This window comes from Aulonocara sp. 'chitande type north' Nkhata Bay, linkage group LG6 (genome assembly GCF_057382095.1).
Source record: "Aulonocara sp. 'chitande type north' Nkhata Bay isolate Kocher_YH1m ecotype deep benthic linkage group LG6, A_spYH_male_GT1.1, whole genome shotgun sequence".
Taxonomy (NCBI): Eukaryota; Metazoa; Chordata; class Actinopteri; order Cichliformes; family Cichlidae; genus Aulonocara; species Aulonocara sp. 'chitande type north' Nkhata Bay.
Genome location: NC_141349.1, coordinates 18,407,063 through 18,421,356, shown reverse-complemented (window position 1 = coordinate 18,421,356; position 14,294 = coordinate 18,407,063). Strand labels below are relative to the sequence as shown.

General features: G+C 39.2%; 1 protein-coding gene across 8 annotated transcripts in view; it reads right to left on the bottom strand.

The window, feature by feature from the left end:
- The window catches only part of lrba (LPS-responsive vesicle trafficking, beach and anchor containing), a 176,200-nt gene that overhangs the window by 148,370 nt on the left and 13,536 nt on the right, over window positions 1–14,294 (bottom strand). For all 8 annotated transcript variants that reach the window (XM_086295381.1, XM_086295382.1, XM_086295384.1 and 5 more), the window contains exons 2-3: window positions 2,068–2,299; window positions 544–644 (exon numbers count right to left, since the gene is read on the bottom strand). In XM_086295381.1, coding sequence (XP_086151507.1) covers window positions 544–644; window positions 2,068–2,299 — 333 coding nt within the window. The remainder of the gene's footprint in view (window positions 1–543; window positions 645–2,067; window positions 2,300–14,294) is intronic.

The following is a 14,294-nucleotide window of genomic DNA, read 5'->3' as shown; positions in this document are numbered from 1 at the left end:
GCAAAAGCTGCTTGACAGGGGGAAGTGTGAGGTGAAATTTACAGGCATAAAATCAACTTGGCCCATTTCCTTCACTTGATTAGTGTCAGTGATTAATGGGTTACTCTTCTTCTCTTCCTCGCTTCATCTGTCATCCTTTCTGTGCTACTGATTCTCCCTGGATGAAGCAACTTATCTTCTGTACATGTATCATAAATCTTAATTTCATTGTGGGTATACCTGTGTGCAGCTGCTCAGACAGGATTTATTGTAGAAAATCTTCCCCAACTGTGTAAATAATAAGTGTGTTGGCTCGCACGGTCACGATGTGAAAAAAAGCAACCTAAATTTGGACTGTGTGTGTACTCTCAAGAAGCAGCTAATATCAATAATCTAGAGGTGCAAAGACCAGTGAACAGGAGTCATCTGGTTTCACATGATCTATATTTTCTGTGTGATGAGGGCATTGCCTGTGGGATGGCAGCAGTTTAGGTGTTGCTAGAACATTGCTCATGCGGGCCCCAGACAACCAAGACAGATCACCGTGGCGAGCCTCTGACTCACCCACTGGCCTCGCTCCCCTTGCAACTTGCTGAAGAAAAGCTTCAGCTCTTTAACTGTGATGCTGTAGCTGGCAAGTACACCCAGCATGTCCACCAGCAGGTCTGCAAGGACACACGTACACAAAGAGGACAGAAAAACACAGGCGTTAAACATGGCAGGTTAAAAACAGGCTGACAAGATATAATACAACCTTATTTCCAAAACAGTTCAGCAAACGTGTAAAATGTAATAAATAAATAAATAAATGCAGTGATTTCCAAGTCTCACACTCACATGTTATTCTCAATAGGACATAGAAACCTTATCAAGTGTTTGGACTGAGATGTTGAACTAAATCCTATATCAGACAAGAATAAGGGATTCCTCTTCCAAACGTCCTGCAGCTAGTGTCCTCAGTTCCCACACGTTTACAAACTACTGTTAAAAGAAAAGAGGATGCTACACAGTGGTAAACATGACCTTGTTCCAACTTTTTTGAGACATATTGCTGCCATCAAATCCAAAAGTACCTCATTTTTGTCTTAACATGATACATTTTCTGAGTTTAAATAATCGATGTTGTCTTCTAAATAAAATATGGTTTTCTTAGATTTGAGGTTCATTGCATTCCGTTTTACTGTACATTTTACACAGCATCCTAGCTGTTTTGGAAGTATTACAGTAAGAATTACAGTGTAGCGAACGCTTCGAGCAGCTAAATAACTGAAAACGGAGACCTAAAATAGACAGGATGCTCCGGGAGAGTCCCAGCTTCTGTGCAGTCTCTTATTAGCCATTATTAATAATGAGCCTAGTGACAGATAAGACTAGTGTGCATTTTATGGAAGTTAACCGTTTAATATGATTCACTTCTTCCAGCATAAAGATGAACGGCAGTAACATCTGAGAGGATGTTTTCTACATAATATTAAAGTCTTGCTGTTCAATTCTGTACTACATGGTTTCATTTTGGTTTTTAGTAAAGGGGATTGCAGATCTCTTTAACTTAACTAATACTGCATTCACACTAAAGTAAATGTTATTATAATCATTACTTTTAGCTGCCTAGTTACTACTGGGCTATATCACCCTTGCTTGACTGCATACATGCTCCAGGCCAGAGCTGTTCTAGCTGGCAAAGGTTCACTGAACCATACACTGCAGGACTAGTTCATACTAATTTCCAGATGGGCATCAGACAAATTAGACTTAGACTTAAGGAGGCTGTGCAGGACAACTGAATCCTCACTCAGCATAATATGTGAGGATGAAATTATGATATTTTGGACAAAAAACTGTAGTGATCAATTCACATGTGGAGTTGGAATTTATCATTTAGCCAGCTCTCCTTCCTTACAGAGGTCACAGTAAAGGCTTAGCAACAAAACATCTCTTCTCCAGATGGGGAAGATTCATTGTTTTGTTAAGCAAACACCTTTGCAGCTGAATAGCATGCTGCAACTGCTACACAAGCCAATTGCCTTTAACCTTTAAAAACTCATGGAAAGACAAAGACTTGTTTCAATGAAGGACTGTTTTCAGCACCTGCGATCATGCTGTCAATGGTGGATATACGCTGGAGCACAAGCTGAATGAGCCCCACTTCAGTGCACGCCTGCAGGTTGCGGACACTCTTCTTGAGGATGGCGGTGAAAATGCTCCAGATCTCAGCCTGACAGTTGGGCTCACACTTGTCCAACAGCTCGACCATGCACACAATGCTCTCCGGTTCCTGGATGATGAAGTTCATCTCCAGGTCAAACTGGCCGCCGACCAGCTGGAAGACAGAGAGAAAAACAAGTGAGGGTGGATGAGGAGGAGAGAGTTCCTTCCTTTTCTTTCATAAGCAGACAACAGAAACATTCCTAAGTGTGGGTCCACACTCCTAAACAGATCATTAGTCAGGCATTAGAGATGATGCCAGAGGATTAAAGGTCAACAGAGAATCTCTGTAAGTCTGTGGTGTCTACAGCTAACCTTCTGACACTGCAATTATTCAAGAGCAAAAACTATTGACCTAGTAATAGTTCGTTAATGAACTTCGGTTCTGTAAATGCCAAAATGCTAAGAGCATTGTGGAGTGTGTGTGCATCATAGTGATACTGCATCAATACACACACACACCCCCCAGGTGTGTGTGTGTGTGTGTGTGTGTGTGTGTGTGTGTGTGTGTGTGTGTGTGTGTGTGTGTGTGTGTGTGTGTGTGTGTGTGTGGGGGGGAATACTACGAACAGGAGGCTCACCTCATGCACTACCATCCTGAGCTAATGTTCGGTGAGCTAACTTACTTTAAATCAACTCAACCCAAAAAACTATTCAACACTGTGACACAGTTGGCTTGATATTACTACCTACTAATTCAGAGCAAGCTAAGGGCTCAGTCACATGAGTAAAATAGGATTTATATATGTAGACAGCAACAAATGTGCGATTTTTGATGATTTATTAGAAACAGATTGCATAGGATTGCCAACTTGACCCCATTCAATCGCAGATTAATAACAGAGTACTCTGTATTACGGCAACATTTATGGCAGGTTTTAGTCTCAGTTTTGGCATCACGGATCATCTCATTTTGCAGCACAAAAAACATAAAAACCAACTTGGACAAAAGCTAATTTTAAAGGGTTTAAAAATGTCAGAAATAGTTGTGTTTAACTTTGCAAACTGCAAATTATGTCCTCAGAGTGAAAAGCATGTTTAGAGGTCTTCTATTCCTGTAGGAGGTCCTGAAATACTAACAGCATCCGACAGAGCCTGGCAGACACAAACTCGGGCTGAGATTAATTTCCCGTTCTGATCAAGTTCAAGAGAAACAATAGCATTTGTATAAACCACATCCTGCCATATATGCACAGCTTTCTACACAACATAACACACAACCCCAAGCTCTATTCCTTTCTCCATGAAACTAATTACAGTATTAGTCAACCTCAGCAGCGATCTCCAGCTAACGCTTATTCAGGCGGTGGTGAGGTAGATTGCTTGTCTTATTGCAAAGAAATAATGTTCTTTGTGTCCAGGGAAAAAATCTACGAGCCATAAATGTCATGATTTGTCACTCCTTAATAGTTGTGATGACATTTTTATTATTGAACCCTGCCTAATAGAAAAAGATAAAGAAAATAACAACACGGATGTCAAATTAATAATGCGAGGAAGGCTGTCATGTTTAGAATCAAGGAGGTGTGACTAGACAAAAACAAAAAGATTGCCGTACCACCATTAGACCAGCTCAGTGTGAAAACAGTGTGATTTGGTGCAGGGATCAGAAACTGTACTATTAAAATGAGAGAGGGGAGATTTACTCTGCAAATGTGTATCTGAGCAGAAGATAGAGGAGGAGGGGTAACACAGCTGCCCCTGCTGCTGCTGCAATATCTTTAAAGATGTGGAATAAATAATAGCGCTGAGACGCAGCTCTCCCATCGTCCTTTTGCCCTCCCCTCACATATAATCCATTTATTCTTTATGTCACCATTAAGCCTGGGAAGATATCCTTTACCTTTTGACAGAATCAGATACACGATGCATTTTTCCTATCATCCCTTTGCACACAGCCTCAGATGAAACATAATGTAAAAAATATGTTTTGGTACTAACATATTGTTCCAAAATTCACAACTACTGCAAATGCAAACAACTTTGTATCTAAACATATGAAATGCCCGCATTTAGCTTTTGTCAAAAAAACACTTGTAACTTTTAACACATAAATAAACTGTAGAAAATAGTTATTTTATCACTATATATCATATTTATATGAATATTATTTTACAAAGAAAACATAAACCAGAACATCAGTGATGGAGTCGCTCATCTGACTCACAATCCATCATCATTTACTGGTTGCTGCACGAAAAAAAAAAAAGACAACCATGGCCTTAAACTTAAGCTCGCTTTGGCTGAAGACTCATTGAGTGATCACACATTTATCCTTTTTTTTACAAATCAACACCACAAACCAAATTTTGTTATTCAGTTTTAATTAGTTACATTCAAATGTCTCAAAGCCTCGAGATTGTTTTAGCTCACTATGTCCATGGACAGACATAAAATAAAAGTAACAACATTTTTTACCACATATGGATTATTCACACCTTTCATCAGGCAAACAGCTAAAAGATTAAAAAAAAAATCATCAGTCTGCAAGTATGAATGCAGCACAACTAAACTTTCTATGCATCTGTTCAAATGAATACCAAGCTACCTCTTATTGAAACAAATGGAAGAAAGTGTGGACAAAATGACCAGCATCTCTTCTGTTTCCTTTTTAAAAACCATAAATCGTGCACACCTTTTCTAACTTGGTGGATGCCCATATGTACCATCATGTCATATAAACAACTGATTTATGAGCATCACATTGTAAGCTAGTCATCCATCCATTAGAGTCAACTGACCAACAGATGACAAGAGTGGAAGCACAAGGATGGAGACCACACTGCAGTTGCACACTCTTGAAGCTAACAGGGCTGCTTTTAAATCTGATTTTCCACTTCCTATAATCAGAAAGGTGTCCAAGTCCAAGAAGACTTAAGCAATTACAATAAGTGGTTGTGTGGAAGTGTCCCCATCTCCTCGACAAAGAGGAATCCCCTTGTGGTCCTAATACTAAAATTAAAGTGAAACGATTCTGTAGACAGATAAAAATTACTGGGCTGATGTTGACTACAAAAATGCATTTTTCTGCTTTTGTTTTGTGATAACAAACATCTTGTTTGTCTACCAGGAAATGTTTATGATGCTTACAATATTTAAACTCCCTAAAACATTCAAACCAATGATTTACATTGTTCTTTCTGGGGAACAGGTAAAAAGCTGGCATAGCCTGAACTTCCTTTTTAGTCAGAAGCTACCATAATCGCCAGTGTCTTTTGGAAGCTAGACACCAGATCCCTGGATGGGTAACCTAGCCTGGCTGTACTCCCCTGAGGCCTGCCTGAATTAATCATGGCTGAGCAGCCAAGCAGCCACTGGGCTGTAACACAAAGCACAAACAGGCTGCTCTGGTCTCCATGGAGAACAACACCGGAGGAGAGCTGTTCTAAATGTTACACAGAACCAGTGTTCGTACATCAGATCCAAGAGGATTATGAATTTTAATGAAACTGAAGGCTGACAGCCAAAAAAAAAGGATATCAGGATTAGCAGGAATCAGAATTGTAAAAGTTATAGTTTAAAAGTTAATAGTTTTGTAAATGTTTCATTTCATGTGTTTAATATATTTTCAAACTCTATCAATATTCCTTTGCTATTGTAGAAAAATCATTTTCTATCATAAATGCCACTTTTTTAAAATCCAGAATATCACCTTAAACTAATAAAAATCACCAAAATATTGAGATTAAAAAAGGAAGAAGAGGTGGTCATATAAGACTCTTCCAAAGGGGGGGACCCATCACAACCTCCTACTGACCCTTACTGCAAATAAAGACGATACATACAGTGGGGCAAAAAAGTATTTAGTCAGCCACCGATTGTGCAAGTTCCCCCACTTAAAATGATGACAGAGGTCAGTAATTTGCAGCAGAGGTACACTTCAACTGTGAGAGACAGAATGTGAAGAAAAAAAATCCATGAATTCACATGGTAGGATTTGTAAAGAATTTATTCATAAATTAGGGTGGAAAATAAGTATTTGGTCACCTCAAACATGGAAAATCTCTGGCTCTCACAGACCTGTAACGTCTTCTGTAAGAAGCTTTTCTGTCCCCCACTCGTTACCTGTATGAATGGCACCTGTTTGAACTCATCATCTGTATAAAAGACACCTGTCCACAGCCTCAAACAGTCAGACTCCAAACTCCGCCATGGCCAAGACCAAAGAGCTTTCGAAGGACACCAGGAAAAGTATTGTAGACCTGCACCAGACTGGGAAGAGTGAATCTACAATAGGCAAGCAGCTTGGTGTGAAAAAATCAACTGTGGGAGCAATCAGCAGAAAATGGAAGACATACAAGACCACTGATAATCTCCCTCGATCTGGGGCTCCACGCAAGATCTCATCCCGTGGGGTCAAAATGATCATGAGAACGGTGAGCAAAGATCCCAGAACCACACGGGGGGACCTGGTGAATGACCTGCAGAGAGCTGGGACCAAAGTAACAAAGGTCACCATCAGTAACATACTACAACGGCAGGGAATCAAATCCCGCAGTGCCAGACGTGTTCCGCTGCTGAAGCCAGTGCATGTCCAGGCCCGTCTGAAGTTTGCCAGAGAGCACATGGATGATACAGCAGAGGATTGGGAGAATGTCATGTGGTCAGATGAAACCAAAGTAGAACTTTTTGGTATAAACTCAACTCGTCGTGTTTGGAGGAAGAAGAATACTGAGTTGCATCCCAAGAACACCATACCTACTGTGAAGCATGGGGGTGGAAACATCATGCTATGGGGCTGTTTTTCTGCCAAGAGGACAGGACGACTGATCCGTGTTAAGGACAGAATGAATGGGGCCATGTATCGTGAGATTTTGAGCCAAAACCTCCTTCCATCAGTGAGAACTTTGAAGATGAAACGAGGCTGGGTCTTCCAACATGACAATGATCCAAAACACACCGCCCGGGCAACAAAGGAGTGGCCTAGCCAGTCTCCAGACCTCAACCCCATAGAAAATCTGTGGCGGGAGTTGAAAGTCCGTGTTGCTCGGCGACAGCCCCAAAACATCACTGCTCTCGAGAAGATCTGCATGGAGGAATGGGCCAAAATACCAGCTACAGTGTGTGCAAACCTGGTAAAGACCTATAGTAAACGTTTGACCTCTGTTATTGCCAACAAAGGTTATGTTACAAAGTATTGAGTTGTATTTTTGTTATTGACCAAATACTTATTTTCCACCCTGATTTACAAATAAATTCTTTACAAATCCTACCATGTGGATTCATGGATTTTTTTTTCACATTCTGTCTCTCACAGTTGAAGTGTACCTCTGGTGCAAATTACTGACCTCTGTCATCATTTTAAGTGGGGGAACTTGCACAATCGGTGGCTGACTAAATACTTTTTTGCCCCACTGTATGGGTCAGAAAATGCATTACATTTACTGGTTCTTGATTTCGCAATCTTTTCACAATCCCTTTAAATTCAGTTAGCAAGAAATTGAGACTGAGCCTGAGGTCTGAGCTAAACAAAACGAATTTGTGAATCATTACAGGTAGCCATGTGATGCTGACGATGAGAAAAAGCAACAAATGATGACCATTTTGTACCACAGGGGAGGAAATTACCCGGCTAAAAGTAATAGGCACAAACAGTGATGTTGCCAAGTCATAGCTGCAGGGTGACGAGCCCCTCCATTGTGTCTGTGCATGACTATATCCATGCTCATGTTAATCCTTCATTTCTTGTGAAAGTTCAATTAAATTCTATGACTGAAAATGTTTGAATATAAAAAGAGTTGCATGGCTAAGATCAGAGAAAACAGAAAAAAAATTCCCAGACATTTATATGCTCATATCTAGCATCTCTGTAGATTGTCAGAGGGCTTGCATCCAGCTTTGAATTGCTTTGAACGGTCAGAACACGCACGCCCCATCTATCACTTGTTATTATCTGCCAGTTTTGATGCATAAGCTCTTAAGGACAAGCCTAGAGAGAGTGAGACCTGATCGGTATGACATTTGATTGATTCCACTGTGCAGCTAGCAGTCTAAGTACATCCCTAAATCTCATGTGTTGCAATACCTCACTACCAGAAAAAAAACATGTAAATGACTCAAGGCCAAGTTCAATTTGTCCTTTACAAGAGCACTAAATGCCAGATTGTTTTCAATCCATTTTAATGTAAATCAAGTCCAAATAAATAAATAAATAAATAAAATACTCAAATGGGCTGTCAAGAGTAACCATGCTTTCACCACACACACACACACACACACACACACACACGGCCTACTTTTTCAACAGCTCTCTTAAGTGGATCTATTTTAACAAGCTATCTTGTCAAACCAAATGTAGTTTAGCTTATTCTTCCATGAGAGCCCCCCACTGCATGACCCAAAACAAAGCATCTATCAAAGTGACCCGAAACATGATTTGTGATATGACAACATCTTATAATCCGGCGCTCTTCACTGCTGATAAACACTCACATTTCAAACATATTGATGTGAGATGTTGAAATAGCTCCAGCAGATAAGGAGGTCAACCAAATAATCTGTCCCACTCAAATCCCTCTAGCGCTAGCAGTGATACGGTGGAATGGGCTTCTGATGGAGGAGATGAGGCGAAATAGTGAGCCGAGGTCTTTGAAGGGGCTTGTGATACAAATTTTGGACACAGCAAATTTTAATTAATGTTATCAAGCCCTGTGACCTATAAATCTTCCAGCTTTCTTAAAAAAAACAAACAAAAAAAACAAGTCAAAACCAACTGTTGGTAACCACTTCATCACGCAAATCTTGGTCATATTAATTCACCAGCTGTTTGTCAGCTAGAAATAGAAAATGAAGGAATACACAACCCAGCCACTTTATTAGGTACACCGCAGAAGTACTGGATCGGACGCACTTTTAGCTTCATGATAGGTTCAACAAGGTGCTTTTGCTCCATACTGACATGATACCATCACACAACTGCTGTAGATTTGTGAGTTAGACATCCATAGTGTCAATCTCTTGTTCCACCATATCCCAAAGGTGTTCTATTGAATACAGGTCTGCAGACTGTGGAGTACAGTGAACTTGCTTTCATGTTCAATTAAGCAGTTGAATATGAGCTGAGCTTTGTGACATGGTGTATTATCCTGGTGGAAGCAGCCATCAGAAGATGAGTACCCTGGGGATGAATAGATGAACAGCAACAATACTCAAGTAGGCTGTGGTGTTTAAACAATTGGTAACAGTTGGTAATAAGGGCCTAAAGTTGCCAAGAAAACATCCACCACACCGTTATACCACCACCACCACCAGCCTAAACCATTGACACAAGGCAGGATGATCTAGTTATTGATACCATTAATGCAAAACTCTGAGCCTACAATTTGAAATCAAGACTCATCAGAGCAGGCAATGCTTTCCCTCCCAATCTTCTATTGTCCAATTATGGCGAGACCATGCAAACCGTAGCCTCAGTTATCAGCTGACAGAAGTGACACCTGGTTTGACCATTCTCCTCTGACACAACATGCCCAACAATTTTAAATCAAGAGAACTGCTGTCACTGAATATTTTTCTCTAGACAACCTGTTGTCTTACAACTTAGAGAAGGTTATCTGAGTAAATCCCATCAGTACCACCGGCACAAACAACCATTCCCTAATCAAAGTCATTCTGATGCTTGCTTTAAACTTCAGCAGCTCATCTTGACTGTGTCTACATGGCTAAATCAAACTAATAAAGTGGCCTGTGAGTGTATCTTGAAAGCAAAACCAGAGTTTGATGACAGCTGACAAAGTCACTGAATATTATCATTTGGCATTTCACATTATTGATAAGACCCAGCAAAAATCAGTTTTCTATAAAATCAAACTTTGCTGCTCAACATTCATGATCCAGGTGTCAGACATCAGACCCTCCCACCCCCACAATCCTGAGTTGGATAAATGGTTAAGAAAATTGATGTATGGATGGATGTTTACATTTATCTCCACTCATAATTATACTACAGCACATCCAAGTAAAAATGCACTGAATTGTACTAGTTTCACCATGCTGTAATAAGGCTTGTTATTACAGCTTCAGTATTGGAAAAGCTATTCACATACCACCCCATCAATATTCTGCCTTGTGCATGAGCCTGCCACTTTGCATTTTCTAAAGCAGAAGTGGAGAGCAAAGTGGTGAAAATTATGCATGCAATGACCATGAAAACGGCGGTCCAATGATCACAGTGCAACATAACCTTTTAAAGTGGCTCACTCCATTCATCTTGTATGACAATTTGTTTTTCAAAATGTAATACATTGTTTTCCCGAGCCACAATGCTACCTTCAATACCATATGAGACGAACATGATGAGAGGCAGAGTGGAGAGGGAGGAGGGAGATATTTTAATAGCTGGATTTCTAAGAATATCTTCAGAAGTGCAGTCTGCCAAGCTTTTGTTTTTAACAACGGCTGGCATTCATTTTTACACTACAATAGGAGTGATGATGTCTTGGCTTTAGTTTGATTAACACATGATTTCTTTTGTTGCATCATTTATTTATCTAAGAACAGATTTACACAACATGCAGATGGAGTATAACGCACATGAACCTGCAGAGTTTTTGGATTATTTCATGCAATCACACAGCATTTATTTTTACTAAAACTATGTGCACACTGTGAAGGAATAAATGAAGCAGAAACCAAGACAAGAAAAGGGAACCCAAGCCTTAATTAGGACCATTACATCTGATTTAATAGACTGCAGATGAAATGTTGCTTTTACATATTTTACCTGCCGAGATTGTAAGGTGTGTGAAAGGTGGGTCCACAAAAAGCAAATCAACATTCCTGTATGAAACACTTTGTGCCATCGTCCTTTAAAAGATGCCACAAAAGATCTGATAAACTGCCATCAATTCTCATCAAAATATACTACCTGCCTCGAAATAGCCTACATGGAGGGGCGTGACTATGATCTGTAGTAGCTCTTTTCCACATTTGCATAGAAAGATACCCATACAGAAAAGAAATAGTAAAAACTTATATGATTTACTCATGAAAGTGGCCACTTTCATGAGTAAATCATATAAGGCTTACATGATTTACTCATGAAAGTGGCCACTTTCGCATTACTTTCATACATTGTTTTAGTAAGTATCCAAAACATACAAGTTTCATTATATAATTTTTCAAGGGATCTTATATCTGTTTTCACACTTATATGCTTTTCATACAAGTTTCACACAAGACAGATACAAACTTTATAAGATTTATATATATCTTTTCCATATGGGTAAATATAAGCACTTCAGTGATACTGTGAGAAGCTGGATTTTGACCTTTTCTCCTATTAAGCAAATACTCGTACACATCACATGAGTTGGTGAGCTATTCAAGTCCCCGTTTAATGCTTGCACTATCTGGCAATCGAGTTCGAGTTGCAGGGTGGCTGCTATTGTCAACAAAAGGAAAAGGCTTGTCAGGAAATAGTCCTCATTAGTAATCAGACTTCTTGGTTTGGAGCAATCTCTTAGTTTTCATGGACAGCTCTGACCAACTAAACTCCTTTTGCTTCAGGAATAGATGTTCAACATCACAACAATAAAATCCTGCTTTGTACATCACATTTTAGGGGGAAAAATCCTTACATGGCTTCTGTTTGGAGCGGGTTATTGAGCTAATTCTGGGGGATAGGTGTTCTCTGCTACTGTGATGTGACTTCCATAAAAGCAGACATGGAAAGAATGATTCGATCAAACAAAGAAAGTCAAAGTGTAGCAGCTTTGCTTGTGGTTTTAGTTTGAATAGCAGCCGTACAATAAGTTAAAAATAGCAGCTACAGGGCTGAAGAAGGAAAGAGATAAACATTAGTCATTACAGAGGAATTCCAGCCCGTTTTGATACATGGGGTGAAATCAAAATTTAAACACAAAGAAGCCTCCATTAATACATCTCTTTAACGGAAAAGGTGGGCTGTAAAGGTTTCCTTATAAACAAAATACTGATTTTTTCCTCATTCACTGAGGTACCAAAAGGTACCACACTTCAGACTAAAAACATAACTGTACTTTATTGTGCTTGAATAACAAAGCACACTTTTCCAATCACAGGTTTTTTGGTTTTTTTAAACACCTTCAAATCTGTTTTTTTATGAACGTCCCATCAAAATAAAATTATATTTTCCAGCACTTTTGTGCACAGATTGGAGAGCTTTGGAAACTTTAGATTTTTGAGTACCTTTGTAAGTGGCAAATTGAAGGTTAACATGTCAATTTAAGCCTAAGAGCTCATAGTCATAGTAGTACAGTTACTGTATTGCAGCCACAGGCATATATTACCACCGAAGCAGCTTTTTTATTTAGATTTTATGTATTGCAAGCTCCTGAATGTGACACCAACCTGCTAACCTAAGAAATTTGTACTCTGGTACAAAGTTATAATGACAGCAGCTCTAGTATTGTGCATTTTGCTTTGTTATGTGAAAGAATATTAATGCAGCTTGATCCCAAATGCAAAGAATGGGCTATATGATCCATATCATTTCTGTTTGACCTTTAAAAACAAACAAACAAACAAACAAACAAACAAACAAAAACAAAAAAAACACAACAGATGTAAACAGATCCAGAATTCAAATTCTGTTCAAAAAGTTACTGGAAGGTTTTATCACCGTTTGAAATCTGGGAAATCCCACATGGGGAGGCAGGAAACCGTCTGCACCCTCCAGCATATCCCAACAAAGTTGCTCTACTCTAACGGACTTCCTGTAGTTTCCTCTGCATATCATAAAAGTCTAGTCAACAAAGACCATGCATGAAGGCCACAGAAAATGGCACGATGCACATTTACCTGCAAGTAAATCATTACCCAAGTGTGATTTAGTATTTCCATCCTGATGTAGAAGCACTCTTTTAGTATAGGAACTCAACAACTGTTTTGAAAGCCGTACGTTGTATTTGTATATGTGGTATTATGATTGAGTAGTAGTAAAGTAAACGTGAATTGTGGGGATAAACATTCAAAATCCTAAGTGCCAGCATGGCCTTTAAAAGCAAGAGAGCTACATTTGTGTCAAGTCAACTCAAATTTATTTATTTTGAAGCACATTTAAAAAACAAAAACAAAAAAAAAGATTAAAATTACATTAAAAAAGTAGAACAACAGATGAAAAAAAATGTCTATCCATGTTTAATGTATAGACATTTGCCTCTGGGAATCCAAAGCTAACTGCTGAACCTTGATGACTTGAGTGCAGCTCAATAAAACAAAGTGATGTAAGATGTCAAACTGATAACCCCAGTGCGGTACCAGCATGAATACCCTCGACCTTTTAACATTTATTTCAGTGGTTTGAGAGCAGGTGCTGCCTTTCCGATCGTCCTATAGACCTTTGATGGCATCGCTCGACGTCTCAGCAGTCATCGTTTATGGGTTACTGCATCATTCTTCTGACATCTCAGAGAAAACTGTTTGATTTGGATTAAAGGCAGGGTGACTAACTTCATATTCATTGCTGCCCTCTTCCTTTTCCAGCAATAAAGTGAGAAAAAAAAGCAAAAGCAAAATTATTTACTCTTTAATTCTGGCAGAACTACTGGGAGAGTCCTCCCTCAGCCTTTCACCTAAATAAGTCGTTCAATAGAAGCTATGTGCACTCCACCTTTTCTAACAGTTTATAATACTACTCCCTGCCTACAGAGCCTAGAACATAAAGAAAACTAATCAAAAATCTAGACTTTATTTTCCAACATAGAACATGCAGTGATCAAAAGCTTCATAAAGGTTTTATATCCATCTAGAAAAAGAGAAACAAAATGCTGCGATGCCCCAAAATCCAGATCTCAACCAGCCTGAAATGCTGAACCTTAAAAGAGCTGTGCATCAACAAATGCCCACAAACCTCAATGAACTGAAGAAACACTGTAAGGAAGAGTGGGCGAAAGTTCCTCCACACAGAAGGTCACACAGGAAGTTATTAATCAGATGCTGATAAATGTGCTTCTACAAGCTGTTGAATCATGGGGTGTACTTAGTTTTTGCCCCCATACGCTGCATCTGCATTTTGGTTTAGTTTGTTTTAAATCAATTATGACATGGCGTAATATGTCATGTGTTGTTCTTCTTCAAAAGTTGTATTTAGAAAACCTAAAACTGAAAAGGGATATACTTTCCTTTTCACT